Source organism: Lagopus leucura, unplaced genomic scaffold (assembly GCF_019238085.1).
Source record: "Lagopus leucura isolate 7727_CA_CO unplaced genomic scaffold, USGS_WTPT01 Super-Scaffold_100159, whole genome shotgun sequence".
Classification (NCBI taxonomy): domain Eukaryota; kingdom Metazoa; phylum Chordata; class Aves; order Galliformes; family Phasianidae; genus Lagopus; species Lagopus leucura.
The window spans coordinates 9,683,940-9,705,020 of NW_024962335.1; the positions used below are offsets into that span (position 1 = coordinate 9,683,940).

Below are 21,081 nucleotides of genomic sequence, written 5' to 3' on the forward strand. Positions count from 1 at the left end.
TATTCTGAAGCCGTTTTGAAGTACCTGTATTCCCTTAGCTTCTCTGTTTGTATCTTTTGATCTTTTAAAACCATGGTCGTTGCCAAACACTTTGAAGATTCAGACTATTCATTGAAGTATTTTTGATACTGGGATTCTGTTATTATCTACCTGTTAAGCATCTTGATCCCACTTGACTTCTTGTGGACACAGGTTGTTATGCTTTTTTTTCATTTGTTGATACAAAGCTCCATGGCTTTGTAATGTCACTGTTTTACAATACTGAATACTTAGAGGAAGTGGGTCTATATGAATTCTCTGTGATTTCTTTAGTGTAGTCTCTTTAAGTTGATAACATCTGTCAAAGTGCCCATTATAAGTAATTCATTTACATTTGTATTCTACCTTTTTTTTGTTGTTTTTACAAAGAATTGTGCTGGTAATCACAGAGAACTTCAAAATATCACCTTACCTGTTGGAACAACATGAGTATTTAAGATGTAACCTATACTGATGTGTAATCCCAGGTTCCTTAAAGATGAACAAAATTCTTTGATTCTGTTCTCAGGTTCTGGCTTACATTTAAAATTTAGCAGCAATAAAAATTCAGTGACAGTTCCAGATTTTTATAAAAAATAAAAAACAAAGCAAAACTTCCATCTCAGAATGTTCACGTACTTAAGTAGAAGCATTAGTTCCTCCTAGTGGTAACAAGTCTATAAAAGATTTGCTGGAGACATGTTAATGAGTTCTGGAGTGACCTCTTTTTGTCTGGGCCCCAGCAGAGCTGCTGCCAGCTCTGTGCTACTGACCTGGGGCTCTCACTGATGATGGCTCATCTCTAGCTGATGTGGCAGGAGAAGCCATGGCTGCCCTGTGCTCCCTGTGGGGTTGCTGGCCGATGTTGGGCTCAGCTTAGCTGAACATCTGGGGAGTTGAGTGTAAACCACTGTGGGTAGCCAATGAATGGGGACAGCCTCTGCCTACCCCACAGCACATGTGGTAAATGAAATCTTACATCTTCCTCACCTCAGTCGCCTCTCTCCAGGGGGGCAGATTTGGGGGTGGCAAAGCCTCTTCTATAGGAACTTCTTCCTGACTGTGCCTGCAGCATGGCATAAGTCCAGCACAGTCTGTGGCTAAATGCAGTCCTTTATGTTGATAGGAGTTAAGGACAGGTAAATAAAGAGAGAAATTCAAGTTTGAAGTTCCAGGCTGGGCTGGGAAGAAGAACTAAGCCACATCCTGAGTGTGTTCCTTTCACACCAAAGACCAAGCCCATCTGGTGCTACTGAGGAAGTGGCCTTCTCTTTGCAGTGAGGTGACACCTAGGAGAAACGGCATAGGCGAGGTAGCAGGATACAAGCTGCCATATCTCTGAAATGGAGGCCTATAGACTTGGGATCCTGTTGAGTTTTCCTTCTTGTTAATCAACTTTATATAAAGTTTCCCTAATGTTGTGACAATCGTTTTGTTTTGTTTTACAGGCAACTGATAGCTCACTTACAGGTTTTCTCTAAGTTCTCCAATCCTCGTGCATTGTATCTGGAGCAGAAGTTAAATGCATTGTATACCCAGGTACTTGCTGGCATTTAGAATAATTGCTCATAAATGCACCCTTTCTTTTCTGAATGCAGTGCCTGCAACTGTAGAACCCTGTTGTTTTCTGGACTCAGCCATGTTAGCTGGAAAAGGAACTGTGCTTGAGTAGGCTTCATAGTAGACTTCAGTTGAAGTGAGCCACTTAGTGAAGACCTGCTTTTGAGATAACTGACTCAGTTTCTCAGGAGTGGGTCATACAAATGGATCTGGCAACTGAAAAAGTAATGGGCTTTGGCAGTAGATGTGTAGCATCATGAGTAGCAGGAAATGTGGCTGTAAGGAGAGCAGGAGGCACAGCAAGATCTGATAAGAGAATTTTGAATCCGAAGCCTGGTGATGAGCTGAAGGCATTTGTTATTGTCATACAGTGTTATATCAATAGAGAGCATGGCTGATGTGAAGAATGGATCAAATTGTTGTAGGCCTATAGCTGTCAACATTTGTCATTGTGACTTCTGAGATACAAAATGTATCTCAGGATCTTCATCCTGTCTAGCATCTGGAGAAGGGAAATGCAACGGTAGTCATCATTATTTAAAAACAAACTTCTATGAAAAGAGAGAAGAGATACAGATCTCTCTTGTGTCTCTCTTTTTCCTTTGATTGGTTCTAGTGGCTGATGATAGCAGTCCTTTGCCTGGCATATGTATGTACATTGGCTGTGCATAGTGTATTACTCACTGTCATTATCAATAAAATAGAAACTGAAGATAAACAGACATTAAGTGAAAAAGAAGCAAACGAACTAAACAGCAGAGCCTAGGCAATCCTTGTCTAACCAGGACTCTATTCTAATTTTGAATAAGTAAAGCAGGAAAATGAATCTAAAAGTGAGATGCACCCTTAAGAGTGCATTTCATTAATTATGTCATGTTTTATTGGTTCTGGATTTGTTTAGATGTTTGGGTTTTACTCTGATCTCAGTTTGTGTTCTTTGACAGTGCAGTCCATGGGCTGCAGAACTATATTAAATGGTGTGAACCTACTAGTTCTCTGCTGTAGGTTCTTTCTGGTTCTTGTTGTGGAAGTTGGAAGGTCCATTTGTTCCCAAACTTGAGCATCTCTGAGGAGTGTCAGCTCTGGTTCAGCCAGCCTCAGAATTTGGCACAGGCACAGTCATTTCTTGTGTTTACATATTCTTGGGAAAATATTGAGCAGATGTGTACAGTGTGTCACCCTATTTATTATCACTGGTGTGTCCATCTGTCAAAAGAACATTGTAGCAGAGTGGCCTTTGATGACTCCAGCATGTGCTGTTTTGTAGGAGGCTGAAGAGCTGACAAGGATGCAGCTTAAAGAAATGATCTGTATTTCTTGGTGCCTGGGCTGTGAGGATTCATCTTCTAGAGAAGGTGAATCTCAGCGAGGCCTTGTATATCAGGTCTGATGAGTGTTTTGTTTGTCGAAAGAAGGAAAGGCATGTGTCTTGGGTTGGTTTGAGTAGCCTGCCATTTAATTTGGTCTTACTAGATGCACAACAGAGGCTGAAAACTCCAGCTGATGGTGGCCCAGAAGATGATTGTGATGATTGTAACTTGGCTACTGGGGTCTAGGGGCTGGGGTGTGTGTATAAACTGCCAGCAGCTACATCTGCATTTTATGAGTGACAATTGTATTTATGCATCTCGACGTTAGACTTGCAGTGCATGTTCTGCTTTTATTTTGGTAGAGTAATCCAAAAACATGCTTGAGTTTGGAAGTTTTGGGTTGTTCAACTATTTTTGTTAGACAGTTCTGCAATTCTGGATATGGCTCATTTCCTTTCTTTTGTCACCTGCAGTTACTGTCTCATCAAGATCAGAGTGTGCAGAGAATAGCTCTTGACTGTATCATGACATACAAGCATCCTCATCTACTGCCATACAGGTAAAAATCTTTGCATTATTTTAGTATCAGGAATGAGTCTGATGTCATACGTCTGCTTGGAATCACTTGCCTCAGATTGAGACATCCTTCCTTGGGTTTGTTGAAGAAACATAAATTCTGATCTTAGCCAGCTGTATTTTTCCTACCTAAAACAGCAAATAAGGCCATAAGGAAGTAGTATGTCAGTGTGTCTTTTTTTGGCAGAAAAGAAAAATGGCAGTACTTTCATTTTGTCACAAATGTGCTCAGCCATTGCATCATTTTCAAAGAGATCTTTTGTTACAGTGGTTTATAACCACCCAGAGAAAACAGCTGCATAAAACTGTAGCTGGTGATGGAATATTCTCTTCAGAACATGATCATGTAAGAAGTATCTTCCGAACACTTAAACTTGCTGAGTTTTAAAATGTATTTTTTAAAAAGGCTGGGAACACTATGCTTTCTTAGTTTGTATCCGGCATAGATAGGAAGGTAGAGGTAGGTAGGGGGGTGTGTGAGTGTCTGTTTATTCTTAAAGCCCCCACCTGCCCAACAGATGATATTTGTTATCTCAGGGAGAACTTGCAAAGACTGCTGGAGGACAAGAGCTTTAAAGAAGAAATAGTCCATTTCAGTATTTCTGAGGAGAACACGATTGTAAAAATGGAGCATCGACCACATCTTGTCCCTGTTCTGATGAGGTTTGTCAAAGTGCTGGGGTGAAGGTTTCATGTCAAAGTACTGTGAGCAGAGATGTGATGCTGCTGCTTCTCATTTTAAACAGTTGAGATAAATCTAGGGTTAATGGTATAGTTTGACTTTGTAGTGTGTATAGTGATCTTATACATAGCTTCCTTCTTAATGCCCCTATGCAATGTGTTAGGCAATTGATGTCCTCTTAAAAAACAGCATTTTGCTACTGTTTCTTCTAAGGCTTACAGAATACTGTGAGACATTCCAATTCATCATTTATTACCATTTATTCTTAGTAAGATATAATAATGTAGGTTGTATAGATTGCTTCTTCAGCAGTGAATACCCTCAAACTAGCCTGCTGGTATTTTAGCTTTGTAGCTGAAGTCTCCAGCAAAACTGCTGTAGTGAAAGCAGAAACTGATTTTTCACTGGCACGTTTCTGAGTGCTGTGTTGTCATTCAGAGGAGTTCCTAAAGAGGGAATTTCCACCTGATTTATTCACACTAGGCAAAGCTTTTAAACCAAGACAAGTTTCTCCCACAGAGAAAGAGGCGAGGAAGCAGATAGCTTGCTGAAAGCTAATACAACTTTTTTTTGGCTCGAAGAATTCTCTATGGCAGGATGAGAAACAAAACAGGGAACAAAACACAGGGCAAGTCCGCAGCAGCCACTCGCATGTCCATCGTTCTACGATTTCTGGCCGGCTCACTGCCAGAAGAGATCCGGATGTTCTTGGATCTGCTCTTTGAAGCTGTGAAGCAATTCAGCCATGGTAGGTGCAGGTACCTGGTGCTGTTTCTCTAACAGTTTCTTTGAAAGCATGAAAGGGTGAGAATTCCAGGGACTGGGTTTTCCCTGAGGTTTCACTTACAAAGCATGACTTTTCTGAGTTCAGAAAAATGAAGTGACTTGCCACACAGCTTTGCAAGTAAGCCATGGCAGGCCAGGTGTGAACAATTACTGATGTTGTAGGGTGCCCCTGGCTGCTTGGCAGCCTCTGTACTGTCCTTCCCATGTGATGTGCTGCTGTGCACAGGGCTACCAATGTATGATGGCAGTAAACAGATGTTATGAAGAGTAGAAAGAGGCTATAAAGTGCTCTGATACTGTAGCAGTGGGAAATGTCTGAATGTCACAGAGATGAATATGTGGAGCTGCCTTTATTTAAAAAGATGAATCTAAGTAACTGTAACTTTGGGCTAAGTAATACTACTATTTATTGAAAATTATTTTTCAGTGCTTTTACAGTGCTTTTCTAAATAAGTGACTCTCCTTTTGTAACAGGGCCTTGCCAGACAGCAGTGCTTCGAAGTATGTCAGAGTTGGATTTAGCTAAAGTCCTGCCTCTTGGGCGTCAGCACAGCCTCTTCAATGGTCTTGAAGTTGTGTTGAAAAACATGGGACATTTGATCAGTCAGTACTTGCCTGAAATTCTGCAAATTCTGCTCTGCATGACAGCTGTGATATCCTGCATTCTCCAGCAAAGAGAAAAGGTATAGTAAACGTATGTAAACCTATAGAGGTTTACTATATATAAAGGCAGCAAGAGAGCGCCCCCCCACCCAGAAGGGTCAGATCCCATGACTGCTGTAATGTACAGGGATAGGTACCTGGGATTGGGGCAGTGACACTTTAATGCCCCGTACACTACATGATGTTTTGATGTGGAATACTGAAACCCAGAAACAAACAAACAAAAAAAAAAAAAACAAAAACAAAAACATAGAACCATGACATTCCACCCCTTATTCTACATCGTTACATCATGCTTAAAATATATATACATATATACAAACAAACAAAAAATGATTAAAATGCATTACACACATATGGCTATATACATATACATAGAATTAGTAACTGCACTCCCCCGGCATCAAGTTTCCCTGTGGTACACACTGAATATCCCCATTCTTCTGCATCACCCACCAAGTGGATCCTGGTCCCTGGGCAAAAACTGTACCACGGAGAGGTTTGCCCTTTCCAGAAGCTGGAAGAACCCAAACTGCCTTTCCTAACATGTTCTTTACATGTACAACAGGGACTTTATCTCCCTTTATGGTATGTAGGGAACGGGATTGGTTAGGACCATCACGATTGATAGATCCTCTGGTATTGACTAACCAGGTGGCTTCTGCCAAATGCTTCTCCCAGTGCTTAAATGTTCTGCCACCCAGTGCTTTTAGCATTGTTTTTAACAATCCATTGTATCGTTCAATTTTCCAGAGGCTGGAGCATGATAGGGAATATGGTAAATCCACTCAATGCTGTGATCTTTGGCCCAAGTATTTACAAGAGAATTTTTGAAATGAGTCCCATTATCTGACTCAATCCTTTCTGGGGTGCCGTGTCGCCACAGGACTTGTTTCTCCAGACCCAGTATGGTGTTTCGGGCGGTAGCATGGGGTACTGCATATGTTTCAAGCCACCCAGTGGTTGCCTCAACCATAGTAAGCACATAATGCTTACCATTGCGAGATCGTGGCAAGGTGATATAATCAACCTGCCATGCCTCCCCATATTTGTACTTTTGCCATCGCCCTTCCTCCTAGAGGGGTTTCATCCTCTTGGCTTGTTTGATGATGGCACATGTTTCACAGTTATGAATAACCTGTGCAATGGCATCCATAGTTAAGTCCACCCCTCGGTCTCTGGCCCATTTGTATGTTACATCGCTCCCTTGATGACCTGAGGTCTCATGGGCCCACCGAGCCAGAAATAATTCACCCTTGTTCTGCCAGTCCAGGTCTATTTGAGCCACCTCAATTCTGGCAGCTCGGTCTACCTGGTGGTTATTTTGCTGTTCTTCAGTAGCCCGACTCTTGGGCACATGAGCATCTACATGGCGCACCTTCACAACCATATTCTTTGTTCGGGCAGCAATGTCTTTCCACAGTTCAGCAGCCCAAATAGGTTTACCCCTTCTTTGCCAGTTATTTTGCTCCCACTGCTGTAACCACCCCCATAAGGCATTTGCTACCATCCATGAGTCAGTGTAGAGATAGAGCATTGGCCACCTCTCCCGTTCAGCGACATCTAAGGCCAGTTGTTTGTGAAATTAGCCATTCCTTCCGGGATGTAAATGTCAAAATTCAAATCATACCACATTGCAAGTAGGTAAAACATAGGTGTCTCCATCAGTGCCCTTAGGTAGCTATATACGGATGCAATTCCAAAACACGTAAGTGTGAGATGGATTATTGGCCAGTAGGTTGTGAGTAACACCATTGCTTTAAATCCTTTACACAGTGCCCCCACGATAACGAGTGGGTTCATCGGTGGTGCCTGCTAAAAAGGGGTTAATGAATTGAAGCTAACAAGAGGAGGAGAAAAAGAAAAAAAAAAGGCACTACCCAGACTAAGTAGTGCTCAAAGTTTACAAATATCCCAGAACACTGGCAGTACGCCTAATCTTTCAAGGTCAGGTTTTCCAGCACAGAAACCTGAACTACTGATAATGCTCCCTAACGAAGCTCTCTAAGAGCAGAGAGAAAAAGAGATTCGTTCTAAAAGCTAAAAAGCAGTCGTGCCCCACATTGGGCGCCAAAAATCTGTCACAGAGTTGACCAGATCAATCTATGTCCGTGACAGGGGCAGCAGGCCTCTGCCCTCCCCCCCTCACCCCAGTCCCACAAAAATGGGAAGGAAGGAAGGAAGGAAGGGAGGAAAAGAGCAGCGGCAACAATCTATGGAGGAAAACTTATTTTACTATAATATCAGAATACAAGATAACAAAATATAATACAGTTTAATTGAAATTGAGATGAATAAATCAGACAAGATGAGAGAGAGAGTTCCCGGGACCGATTCAAACCTGAAAAGCTTGGAACGGCCAGGAAAGCACCCTCCAGCACCCACTGCAAGGCAGCAAGAGAGCGCCCCCCCCACCCGGAAGGGCCAGATCCCGTGACTGCTGTAATGTACAGGGATAGGTACCTGGGATTGGGGCAGTGACACTTTAATGCCCCGTACACTACATGATGTTTTGATGTGGAATACTGAAATCCAAAAACAAAAACAAAAACATAGAACCATGGCAGTCATAACGTATAACATACATAACATTATATGGCTGCAGGTTGAATTTGATATTAGAGATGTAGCTTCTTGGCTGCAGGGATAGAATACTGAGCAGGAAACGGAGAGGATTTCAAGTTTCTTGCCTGTGGACTTAAGAGTAAAACTTACTTGCAAGGTGCTTTGTTGCATTGCGAGGTGCCAAGGGAGCTCAGCATTGTGGGTGATCACAGTGATTATGTATAATGATAGCCGCCTGTCATGGGACACAGGGAAAATATGGCTATGAGCTGTGCTTTCAGCACACTAGTAGCACATACAGCTCTACCATCAGAAGCAGTCGTGTCAATCCAGTGTGAGTCTGAGTCTCAGCCAGGTACCTGTGGAGCACTGAGGATGTTTTTTCCCTTGTGTGCAAAGGCTGTACTTGCTGAACAAATCAAGCAAGGGAAATGTTCTGTTAAAGACTGGTTGCAACTAGAAGTGGGCCGTGTTGGCTTATTGCCCCCCTTGTGATCAAGAGAGCAGTGCAGAGACTCCTGAGCTCATTCCCACATCAGTAACACCTTAACTACTAGGAGGACACAGTTGGTAGGGCTAACTGTCCAGAGGGAAGGGATATGGCTGTTCTGTTTTGATTTTGCTGCTAGCACTTCTTTTTAACACTGCGCAGTGTCTTGTGGAGGCCGTTATCTCAAGGGTACTGTTACCAGTTGCTTGGAATTAATGACTTTGTGCCAGGCTTTTCTGCCTTTCTAAAGCCAGTGCCTTTGTCGGGCTTCAAACCAAGCAGAACAGAAAATGCTCATGTCTAGTCCTGCGCAGAGCCTGGTCATAGGTGAGAAACAGGCAAACTGCACAGGCATTGTCATCGCTGCAGTATTAAAATGAATTATGAGATGGTAGACTGAGAAAGTAATGTGTTGAAAGGAATTTTGCAATGATGGACTGAGTGAGGGATGTTAGGTAATGAAGGTTCTGTCACTGTGTGCGTGTTCTTGCCAGGACCCATCTGTGAACATCTGAGGTTAGAACTCGTCTTGAAAACAATCCATCAACGACTCAAGCCCTTGCAGTCAGTTCATTAGGATAACAGCATCCCATAGTCCAGCCTTAGCAGTGGATTGCATGTGCTTACATGTTAAGCAGAGAGTAGTTTCAGGAGCTGCTGCTTTCATTACTGGGATAGTGAAATTTTTGCCTGGACTGCTACCATAAACCTGTCACCGTTTTGTTACTTGGGGAATGACAGTTTATCATTTTCTTGAAACTTAATTCAGCACTTCATTAGTCCATAAGATGTTAACAGCTCAAGGAGAAGTGTGAGAAATCTGTTTGTCTTGGCTAATGATTAGCTGACATTCTCGGGGTTGAGAGTAATTTATTGCAGGCTGATAATGCCTGGAGAGTTAAACATCTACACTGACAGTTTTAAGTTAAGTTATTCATTTCAGAAGGGATTCTGACTGTGTTCAGTGGTGAGTTTCTTTGTTCACTCAGTCTTGATCTCAAGGGACTGCTTTTCTGGAAGTTAAACTAAGGGTAGCCATTGGCAATATCAACCTGGTTTGTGCTTGCTGGGTGAAGGCAGGATCAGCTGTTTGGCCCTTCAGGCAGCTTATTGCTGTTTGGAAGCTCTTTGCACACCATTTCATTAGTACATTTCAGTATAGCTTGGGAGATTCCAAGCGAGAGTACCTTTGATTCCTTTTCTGCCATCTCCTCTTTTTGCATACATTTTTGGGTGCAAAGGCAGTAGAGCAGTGTATTACATGGTAGAGGTTATTCTCTTCAGAAATCTACAGGAAAGTACAAAAAGCATAGTATCTTTCAGTGGGGCTGTGGCACCAAAACTGTTCTGCAGAATAAACCTACATGCATTTGTTCAGTGTGGTGGTCTGTGATGCATAATGGAGGCCTTGAAGATCCCAAGATGCAGTCTGTCTCTGTTGTTTCTGAGACAGGAGTCAGTAGCTCTGCACTGTGCAGTGTACCTGTTCTTGGAATTGTCTCAGGTTTTTCCTGTAAGCTGCCTTATATGATATAGAAATAATTCAGGTTACTCAATTCACAGCAGAGAGAAGAGTCAGAATGCAGCAATATGTGAATAACCTCATGATTAGCTGTATGGCTGACTTCCTTCCTTAGACATTTTCCCCAAAAAGTATATGGAACATCCTTCTATAACCAAGTGCTGTAGCTCACTGCGTTCTTTTGTATCTGTGGCCAGTGAATTGCTGTATTTAATTTCAGGGCAAATAGTGATTGTTCTTGCAGAGGTTTTACTGTTTTGTCTGTTGTTTTGTTTTCACAGGTTCAACCACGGTTGATTAATCCACTGAAGAACTTGAGGCGCCTTGGACTCAAGCTTGTGGTTGAGTTTTTTTCTGATCATGAGGCCTACAGTTTTAGTGTGGAAGAGATTGATGCAGTTTTCCATGCAGTGGTATGGCCTCAGGTAACGTGTTTCTTCTTGCAGACTGGAATCTGCGTAATCTGTACCATGCAGGGAACTCCAGTTCTTTGGCATTCTGATGTATGTGTGGAAGGGCAGATTTGGCTCAAGTCTGATTAGTACTGGAGTAATTAAGTCACAGGCTTAAGTACAAATGAGTTCTTTTGAATAAAATGGATGTGATGTCTCTGTTCTTTAGCAGCAGAAGCAGGCTGCTTCTTCAGGGAAGCAAAATGATACTTCTTGGTCAGTCCTAGGTGCACTTTGTTGGTTTTCTATCTGAAAGTTACTGGACCTGTGATGGAGGATTAGAGAAACAAACATAAGTGGGCTTTCTTACTGCTGCCACAAAGGAAGGACTGCAGCATCGTCCTTCAGTGGGCTGTGTGCTCTTCTGCTGTCCTGCCAGGAGTCCCATTTGAGCACAGTGACAATGCAGAGGGTTGCAGCTTTTATCAGAGAAATTCAGACCCCCCTTTTAGTTGGGAAAATGCACTCTTGGGAGAGAGAGAACATGCAGTATTAAAAATAAAACTGTGTTGATCGCATCTGGCAGTGCATGTGGCTATGTATTTCACTAGGCTGAGCAGCAGGTCTTGCCTATCCCAGTCTTTCCAAGCCGTGTGGAGCAAAGCAGTGAAAACTTACTTTGGTCCCAGAGCAGTAGAAGCATGTAGTCCAGGCATTGAGTCATCAAAGTACTTAATGCTTATAGGAGCATTGTGTTTGGAAATGCTCTGTAAATCTGAACAGGATATAGAATTGCTGAAAAGTTATAATTCCTGGTTTCCTGGTAGACATCAGGAAGACAGCACTAATTTTGGAGCTTGGATTGTAGCATGATCCAGAAGCTCCCTCTAGAGGGAATTTCTGCTAATTAACTTGGTGAGGGTTTGGTTTTGGCAGAATGTTTTGACTTAAGAGCTTTTAATGCTGTAGAGCTGATACGTATAAAAACTTTGCTTAATGCAGCTGTGCCTGGAGTTGCAGTTTGCTGCAGCCGAGAAGTTGGAGGTGTGGGAGGAACAAGTCTTTAGGTCGTGCCTGAGGGTCGTAAGCATGTCCAAGAGAGGTGATTAGGTCTCTGTGGCAAGTGTGAGGATCAGTGGGGATCCTTTTAGGGAAGGACAAAAAAAAGTAGCTGTGGCAATGTACAAAGACAGAATAAGATAAACTAACAGTGTTGAAGGAGATGGAAAAACAACAAAAGATTTGTTTTCTAAAAGAGACAAAATATAGTATGTAGTGGGGTCTTTGTTGGAATTGGGATATTAATTGGCCTTATGTACTTGTGTTGCGTTGGTGTCTGATTTATATCTCCTTTAGGTTTGCAGGTTGGCTTCAGAGAGCCAGTATTCTCCAACTTTTCTGCTCAAACTCATTTACACCTGGAGTAAGAATCCTAGGTAAGTAAGTGCTCTTGCAATGAAACTCAAGTACTTCTCTCAAATACACAACGGTTTTGTTAAAATGATAAATTGTTAAAATGATAAATTGATAAATTTGTTAAAATGATCACAATGCTCTTAAGAGATAATTATGAATAATTATGTCAAAACTCATCTTCTCCACTTGGCTGTTACTCCTTTGATAGCAGCCCAGATGCAGTTGTGAAGCGTTACAGTTTGTGGCAGTTAAGATACTTTTAGTGAGCTGCTTTTCCCACACTTGAACAACCAAACAGATGTATAAACTAAATGCAGCACACAGGTCAGGAGGGGAGTGAAATCTTAGAACATGCCTGTGTCTAAACCAATTACTTTTATGTAAGTCATCTGAGGAGATGGAGAGGATAGTTTGACAAGATGATTTTACTGTTTTTTGATTCTGTTTCTTTCTGCTTTGTGAAAGAAAATGGGCAAATTCAGCACAGAATTTTGAGACTGAAAATTGCAAGAAAGCCTTTTCTGAGGCAGACACTGTGAGAAGTTCCATCTCTGCTATCTTGAGTGGTTTTCACCTCTCCCACTGACATGCTGCTTTTCTTTTGCTGAGATGTCCAGCTTCTCTTTTGAGACTTGTCGTTTGTAAGAATAAAGAACTTGCACAGAGTTGCCTCAGAAGAATTGGATTATTAAGATAGGAGCAAGCTCTGACAGGAGTCTTGGGCAAACATTTGCAGAGGAAGGACTAAGCTTAGATGATGCTATCTTGAAGTGTGAAAAGAAACTTGATGACTTTTCAACCTCCATTTCTTCTACTTTTCATGGCCCGTTTATGTGGCTTCTGTGCTTTTTCACATTATCTTTTTTGTATGACTCTACACAAAAGAATTATGAAGTTCCGTACTTAAATTTTCAGCGTATCTTTTTAACAATCTTCTCCTCAGATATTTTCCCCTACTGGCCAAGCAGTATCCGGATCATCCAGAGTATGATATACTGTCAAATGTGTTTGCCGTCCTGTCAGCCAAGAATCTGTCTGAGGCAACATCCAATCTTGTGATGGACATTGCTGATAGCCTTCTCAACAGCCCTGATTTTGAACCCACGGAGCAGGTTTCCAGTTTGAACGTGACCGACTGTGTTGTCCTAAACACTGGAGAAGTGACAGAAGGTATCTGTGTGTAAGAGCCATGAGAAGCCTTTTGGGTGGTTTGGAAAGAGGTGTTGGATTATGATGAGATTGTGTTTGCCCTGACTGAGAATACAGGGAAGGAGGCTTCATGGAAAAGTCACTGTACAGATTTCTCTTGGCGTGCTCAAAAACTGTTAAGCACTGCTTGTGTTGTGACAAGCGAGATCCACGTTTGAATGTGGATAAGGAGAAATTTCTTATGAAAAGCCTACACTTAGTAGGGCTGTAATGGAAGTGCTAGTGCATGTTCCCAGCAGTATGTTCATAATTCCCCCTGATTTTTCTTCCACTGATGACACCTCCTTTGCTTGCGTCTCCTCGTTGTTTGTGTGGGGCTGAATCTTCCTTCTGTTGCACAGAGCTTGCCTTGTTGCTTGCAGCACAGAGTTGAGTGTTGCTGACTGTTGTATTCCTTACAGAGTCCCTCAGCCTAGGTTGTCGCTTGGTCCTACCTCACGTTCCTGCCATACTTCAGTACTTCAGCAAAACAATGTTAAACGTGGAGAAAATGAAAAAGAAGAAGTACAGAGCCCAAGTCAGCAAAGAGCTGAGCATACTCTCCAAGTAAGTGATTCTTTAGTGCTCAAAACAGTTGAAGGGTGGAAGGGGGGGAGGAAGAAAGAATCATTTCTTAATAGGCTGCAAATTAGAAACGTTGTCTAAAATGATTTAAATTTAGAGCATTTGAAAATACCTGCCTCTCATTGTCCTTGGAAGCTGCTGATGACCAACTGGAAGTGTTCAGAAATTGACTCTAGCCGTTTCTATTTGCTGGTAATCAAACCAATACTACTTGAGATAGGAAAAGGTACAGATGGGACTGCAGTCATGTGGAACTGAATACTTAGGCTGATATCATGGAGAAGCCTTATTAGTCTGGGTGCAGGAGGATGGATGACAAAACCCTGTGATATGGCACTAGTGCTGACTGAGTCCTTCTTTGCTCTATACGGATTGGATTGAGATAAACAAAATAAATTACATTGTCTTATCATGCAGGATCAGCAAATTTATACAAGAAAAAAGTCAGAATTCAGTGCTTGTGAGTCTCCTCCTCCCTTTCCTTCACCAGAGTAACATTGAACAAGTAAGTAGAAATGAGATATCTCCCCTAATTAAAAATGCAGTTTCCTTTCTGTGAAGTTGATTTATTTAAGATGCATTTAAAGCTTATTGGTTACATGCCATTTCTCGTGATCAGCCTGAAATCAAGTCTTCATGTGTCTGTAAACCACTCAGCAGTCTGTTACTGTGTGTTGATGGATACAAAGCCACTGGATGCTTTGCAGGAATACCAGTGCCACAGCTGACTTTTGCCTTTTTTCCTGGGAAAGGTTTGCAGAAGTGTTTGTACAATCTTTGCTTCCTTTGCTGCGGTAGTCAGTTCACTCAGTTTGTTGCCATGTTTTAAACAAATGCTCTCTTCAACTTGTACTTCATATATCACAAATCACAGTGACAGAATGTGAGTAAATGTGAATGTAATACATGCTGTGCAGTGAGCTTTCATTGGTCTGTTGCAAGATAAAAGGCAAATGTTGTATAGTACTATTAACTCACCACCATATTTCCTGATTGCCTGCATTCTTGGATGATGGTATGGGTCTTGTTTTTCCCTAAATGAGACACAGTTGCTCAAGAAAAGGTTTCAGGACTTCAGAAAGGACTGCTAGGCTGCAGCCTGTAACTTCTGCTTTGCAGAAGTTTTGCTTTGCTTTCTGGTTCACAGTTTCTTTTTTATGTTTGTGAGTCATTAGTGAACTGTCTGTAATTTTCTTTCAAGGAGATCATACAGGTAGGTGGTACTGTTCATGGTCGTGTCACAGATTGGAGAAAGATGACTTTGTAAAGCTCTATTGCTTTTCTAACCATTGAGTAATCAGAGGAAGTACCCAAAATAGAAGTTAGCATTGCGATAGCACTCTCCTCAAACTCTGTGCTTGTGTCTAACTGAAAGATTGTAAGTGCTTCTGAAGTCTGGTTGTTTCAATGAATGTCCTCCCAGTTTTTTGCTCAAACTCAGTATCTGTGATCTGAATAAAACACAGCAAAGCTCACTCTGTGTTTTGAAATATTTCTCAGTTAATCTCATGAGGTTTCAGTGGTTACTGATGGTGATGTATCTCTTTCAGGATGCAGAGATTGACATTTTGGAGACAGTGCAGAACTTGCTGAGACATTGCTCAAACCCTGCAAGTTTTCTCAAACCTCTGGCAAAGCTGTTTTCCGTCATCCAGAATAAACTGTCTCGACAGAAGTTGTGCTTGGTATTTCAGGTACTGCATTTTTACACATCTTTCTGTGCTGTTTTTACAGATCAAGAACAAAAATAAATGTATTTATCTTTGTTGTACATGACCTTAAGAAACTTTTTAATCTCTGATGTATTAAGTTGAAGTGAACTAAAAGTATTGTATGTGGTAGACATCAGTGTGCTGCATGAAGACATAAAACTTCTGTTTGCAGCCTGCTTGGTGTGAGCATCTCCTGGGTTCTGCTATGGAAGAGAAGCCAAATAAAGCACACTGCATCCATAATGAAGCCTTTCTTTATGAAATAAGAGTGGCTTATAGCAGCCTTTAGACAATTTTATTTTTATTCTTCTCTCAGATGAATAGCAGTCAGGCTGTTTTGAACTTTTAGAAGTTATTTACATATCCTTTTTTTTTTTTTTTTTTTTCAGTAGGAAAACCCAGGATATCCTCCATGTAAATATTTAGAAACTTAGGAAGTTAAAAGATAGTCTGTCTTAGAAAAGAAATACATGGGCAAAGTGGCTCTTACTAAGCTTATAAAAGGACTGATATTGTTACTTCTTTTTTTTTTTAATTTCAGGTTGTTAGAGTTGGAAGTAAGTCTGGAGTCCTCCAAATTTATAACAGCTATAACAGTTAAACTGTTTTCCTTTATGTTTCTTTTTAGACTTTATCTGATTTGGACAGTGAATTGAAATACATTACAGATGTTGTTAAGGTATGCCCAGCTTCTTTGCTCCCTTTTTTTCCCCAAGGTTGTGCTGTCAAGTTTCTAGCCTTTTTCACGAATGACTTGTTGCTGTCTCTTAGTTGAATGCTTTCGATCAACGGCATCTTGATGATATCAACTTCGATGTACGCCTGTCAGCTTTCCAGTCAATCACTGCCCACATCAAAGAAATGCAAACAGTGGATATCAACTTCCTCATCCCTGTTATGCACAACTGCTTCTATACCATCCAGGTGGGCTAAATGTTCCTTCTCTTGCTTTGTGTAGCATGCTTACCACACAGAAATTTATTTCATTGACTGTTGTTTTGTTTTCTGATGCTTCAAAGCATTCCAAGAGCAGATGGGTTCTTCTCACAAACACCTGTTTTTAAGTTTCCTTCTTTTGCCTTTTCCCCTGTGCGTCCTGAAGATGCAAGGAAAGGTTTCTTTTATGATAGGGATAGTGAGGTGCTGGCACAGGTTGCCCACAGTGGTGCTGGCTGCCCTGTTGCTGGAGTCAACTAAGGTCAGGTTGGAGGATCTCTGAGCACCCTGATCAGCTGTAGTGTCCCTTTCTTTGCAGGGGAGTTGGACCAGATAATCTTCAGAAGTCCCTTCCAACTCAAAAAATTCTATGATTCTATGTTTCTATGAAATGCACTGCAGCAAGAATGAACCAAGTGCCAGTATACCCGTCTACCAGTGAGCCCTGGAACTCTCTGGTAGTTTTTTCTTTACAAAAGACATATTGCAATCTTGATAGGCTGCTTTTCTTTTTGTTGCAGTGTGTTCTGGCTGTGTTGTCTCACTGCTGAGTCAAAAAGGATTTTTCTTCTGTTTGAAAAAGTGGGCATAAGTTAAGGAGTAGAAGTTTTATTGAAGTTGGTAGAATTAGTGGATTGTTATAGGCTTTGTTGTGCTTTGTACAGTGTTACTGTTCACTCCAGTCTTTTGAGTAGAAAAAGCTGTTGTATCTGGACTCACGTGGTGCAATGTCTTCATCCACTCAGCTAGGAGATATGGCTCTTAGTGACAACGCAAGCCTTTGCCTCACCAGTTTTATCCACCGCCTGGCAGAAATCAACCACACAGAAGATGACTACAAGGAGCTAATCCAGCACACTCTTCTGGAGTCTCTGAGAAGGGGGCTGAAGAGTAAGACTGAGGTAAGGCACTGCTATTTGATGATCTGTATCCAGGTGTATTGGGACAGCAGGGCATCTGAGACTTTTTGTAGATGAGTCTTTTGAGTTTCTTCTTGAGAATAAGAAATTGCAACGTAAACCCAATGCAGTACAAGGCCCTTGTAATAGGGAGGCTCCAAGGACAGCCTCTGTGAGCAGAGCCCAGCAGCTGCCTCAAGTCAGATCAGAGCCAGCTCCACCTCCAAAAGGGACCTGCTGCTGGCTGTTGGGGACCCATGCTGGAGCAGTCTGCTCCTGAAGGATGCGCCCCTGTGGTGTGGATCCATGTTGGGGCAGTGCTTGAAGAGCTGCAGTCTGTGGGGAGCCCACACAGGGCCAGTTCAGGAAGGTTGTCATCGCATGGGAGGGATCCCACATGGAGCAGGGGCAAAGAGTGAAAGAGTGACAGAGACTAATGGTTAAGGACTGACCGCAGTCTTCATTCCCTGTTACACTATACTGCTTGGGGAGGGAGGAGGTTGGAGAGGATGAATGGGGGAGAGGAGATTTTCGCTTGCTTTTAATTTCTCTGTAATTTGCTATAGGCAATTATAATAATCTCCCTACACTGAGTCTATGTTGCCCATGAAAGCAATTGGTAAGCAATCTCCTTGTCCTCATCTCAACCCTTGAGCCCTTTTTCATTATATTTTCTCCCCCTCTTCCTTCGAGGTGAGTGAGTGAGTGGTTGTGGTGAAGTTTAGCTGCCCCTCAGAGTGAAACCACCACTTAAGTTGCAGATAAATGCTGTAATCAAACGTAACCTTCACTTGAAAGCATAATAAAATCTAACAAATTATAGAACCCTGCTGCTGTGTGGAGTTATTTTGCTGTTTAACTTTTCTCAGTTGTAGCTCATCCTTTAGAGCGGAAACTTTAGTTTATGTACAATCTGAGCTACAGGTATATTTGGTGTTACCAAATAATGTGACCTGTTGGCATAAAACATGTAAGTGGCAGCATAGTTGTTCTGAGGAGCATGTAGCTGCCTTTCCAGGAGGTGCTTAACCTTCATGTCTTATTCTTTACAGAGCATCCAGCAAGACTACACATCTTTGCTTTCCTGCCTCATTCAGACATTCCCAGCAAATCCTGAATTCCGGGATTTGGTCCAGCTGACCAACCGCCATGATCCTGACATGGACTTCTTTGAGAACATGAAACACATGCAGGTAAAAGGCAATGCACGTTCCTTAATGCCCCTTTCCCCCCTTACCAAAGCAAAAGCATTTTTACTGTGGAGTGATGTTTTCCAAATTGCCTGTGCCATGTTCAATTCTTCCTTGAAGACCAGTATTATTAGATGTCATTAAAAAAAAAAAAGAAAAAGAAATGGACATGGAAGTAACGTGTCTCATACCCGAAGATGACTTGTTCTTGTGCCTGTTAATTCACAGTGAAGTATCTCATTGAGTTATGACATTTATTGGGGCAGAAGATTAGTGAAAGCCCAGATAAGAGTGAAAAGGTAGTGGCCTACCCTTGGAGATGACTGTACTGTGTTTATGTCAGATTGAGCCACCAGCACGACTGCTGCTCGGTGTGTGTGCTCCCTTGTGCTAGCTGTGCTTCAAGGGCCGCCTCATTCACTCTCCCTTGTGTTTGACTCAGATCCACAGGAGGGCACGAGCTCTGAGGAGACTGGCTAAGCAGCTGACTGAGAAGAAACTTGTGCTGTCTTCCAAATCCCTGCAGAACTACATCATGCCTTATGCTACTACTGCCATTTTTAGTGAAAAAATGCTGAAGGTAGACTTTCAAATTGTATGCATCAGCTTTTGTATTTTTGCCTTACTTCTGTTGCTGTCCTTAAAAGACGAGCTGCTTTAAAAGGCTGATGGGTTTTGTAGAGTGAGTGTTCCCCTTTCAGAGGAGAGCACTGTGCTTCTCTTGGTGGCAGAAAGAGGGTTTGGAGGGTGCAGATGCAATCTGGATCCTATTCTTTATCTGCTAAAACTGTCCTGTTTCTCCAAACTAAGAGTCTAACCTTGTTTGGGTTGGGTTTTCAGTGCAGGTTTTGTTGTTGCTTGGGTTGTGTTTTGGTTTTTTTTTTTTTTTTTTTGTTTTTTTACTTGAGTTTATATCTGTTTGCATTTTTTTGTAATCCATTTGTTTTTTTCCTCTCTCCCTCTATACTGCTCTCTTCATATTCAATTGTGAGATTAGGCAGTAGAAAGGGGGTGTGTGGGACATGGGCTATAAGTAGTTACTGTGTTGGTAATAAATACTATTTTCACTGGGACTGGGATGGGGACTGAAAGTACTGATTTCAGAGATTCTGAGCCAGCAGCAGCTTTGTAAATAATGTTTGAAGGGCAGCATTCACTTAGTCACTTTCCATACCTTTTATTTAAAGCATGAGGTGAAATACTTGTAACATCAGTGTAGACAGGCTTTCTGCTTGTAACTTGAAAAATCAAGGTTTCACACATCTGTACAGTTCCCTGCACATTATCAGAAGAACAGCAGAGCTGCTTATGTCAGACCAAGCAGATGTCATTTGGGTAATTCACTTCCTTTCAGGAATGTACTTCTGAATTGTGCCTGAATTAGTACTCAGGGACATGAGCCAGCACCCGCAGTCATACAGTCTGTGCCCATTGACAGAGTTAATGTCATTGCCCTTTGACCAACAAGAGAGAAAGTACATTGACAGAAAATATGTTGACTGAAACCTTGAAGAAACAAACCCATTTTATTTTACATTAGCAGTAGGTTAGCAGTGTGTGATGCTATTATGTATTGTGACTGCTTTCAGTTCCTCACAGAAGTGGGCCCATACATTTAGTTGTATGAGAAAAGATGAACTACAGAAATGTTTGGAGGAAGTGAGTCTAGAGATCTGCTTGGTGAGCTGTAATGTTGTGTTTGTTTAACCTGATAACTGAGAGCAGATTTAATAAAGCAGAGTACCAAACATCCTCAGCAGACAGGAGTTACTTCTTCTAGCTCCTGTTACTTTGAGTAAAGTATACTTTAGCATGCTTGAATGCTAATAGCCTCTGAATTTCTGTTTTTTGGGTAGCATGAAAATATGGTAACAGCCTCTGTTGAAGTTGTTGGAGCCATCTGCCAGCATCTCTCGTGGTCAGCATACTTGTACCACTTAAAGCATTTCATCCATGTCCTGCAGACGGGGCAGATCAGTCCCAAGTTGGGAGTCAGGTGGGTAACAGAAGCGATGCTGCTCTAGCTGCAAAGAGTAAGGCAAGAATCAGTGCCTTAAGGACCATCATGTGGATTTTTAACTCTTCACTAGCATGAGAGATTTCTCACGCTAATGAAAATGGACGTGGCTTTGCAGTTCTGTGTAACTGAGCTATGAAAGATGAATAGGTAATTGTTTTTGCTTGCTGTATCTCACTGTGTACGAGAGCATTAGATTTTCTGCTCTTGTTTGGCTTTCCCAGCTCCTGGGATGCCTCTGCAATTCTAGTACCACTGTCTTTGAGGTTGCACACTGAGCTAGGTGACAGTCCATTTGGGTGAAAAACAACCCAGCTTTGTTTCCTGATTTGTTATTTCAGGATAAACCTTGTTAAGCTGCACTGCCACTGAGTCTGAAATATTTTTTAAAGCAGTTTTAAGATTTTCTGTTGTGTTGGTTCTATGCAGCCTCTTCCTTTTTTGCAGAGAGCTTATCTCTCTTTGCGTGTTTCTTTTTCAGCTTGTTAGAGACAGTGCTGGAAGCCTTTCACTTTGACCGTGAAACACTGGAAAAACAGCTCACGACCATTGAGAACCAAGGTGAGCTTTCAGC

At 41.9% G+C, this 21,081-nt stretch overlaps 1 protein-coding gene across 2 annotated transcripts in view; it reads left to right on the forward strand.

The window, feature by feature from the left end:
* UTP20 (UTP20 small subunit processome component) overlaps nt 1–21,081 on the forward strand; it is a 60,852-nt gene that overhangs the window by 20,494 nt on the left and 19,277 nt on the right. Inside the window, exons 23-40 of one of the 2 annotated variants that reach the window (XM_042889609.1) lie at nt 1,467–1,557; nt 3,362–3,447; nt 4,002–4,127; nt 4,728–4,894; nt 5,407–5,615; nt 10,454–10,597; nt 11,921–12,000; nt 12,924–13,150; nt 13,591–13,735; nt 14,171–14,258; nt 15,304–15,447; nt 16,094–16,144; nt 16,237–16,389; nt 17,148–17,303; nt 18,353–18,493; nt 18,933–19,070; nt 20,347–20,486; nt 20,989–21,068. In XM_042889609.1, coding sequence (XP_042745543.1) covers nt 1,467–1,557; nt 3,362–3,447; nt 4,002–4,127; nt 4,728–4,894; nt 5,407–5,615; nt 10,454–10,597; nt 11,921–12,000; nt 12,924–13,150; nt 13,591–13,735; nt 14,171–14,258; nt 15,304–15,447; nt 16,094–16,144; nt 16,237–16,389; nt 17,148–17,303; nt 18,353–18,493; nt 18,933–19,070; nt 20,347–20,486; nt 20,989–21,068 — 2,366 coding nt within the window. The remainder of the gene's footprint in view (nt 1–1,466; nt 1,558–3,361; nt 3,448–4,001; nt 4,128–4,727; nt 4,895–5,406; nt 5,616–10,453; nt 10,598–11,920; nt 12,001–12,923; nt 13,151–13,590; nt 13,736–14,170; nt 14,259–15,303; nt 15,448–16,093; nt 16,145–16,236; nt 16,390–17,147; nt 17,304–18,352; nt 18,494–18,932; nt 19,071–20,346; nt 20,487–20,988; nt 21,069–21,081) is intronic. The other variant, XM_042889610.1, reaches the window with a different exon arrangement.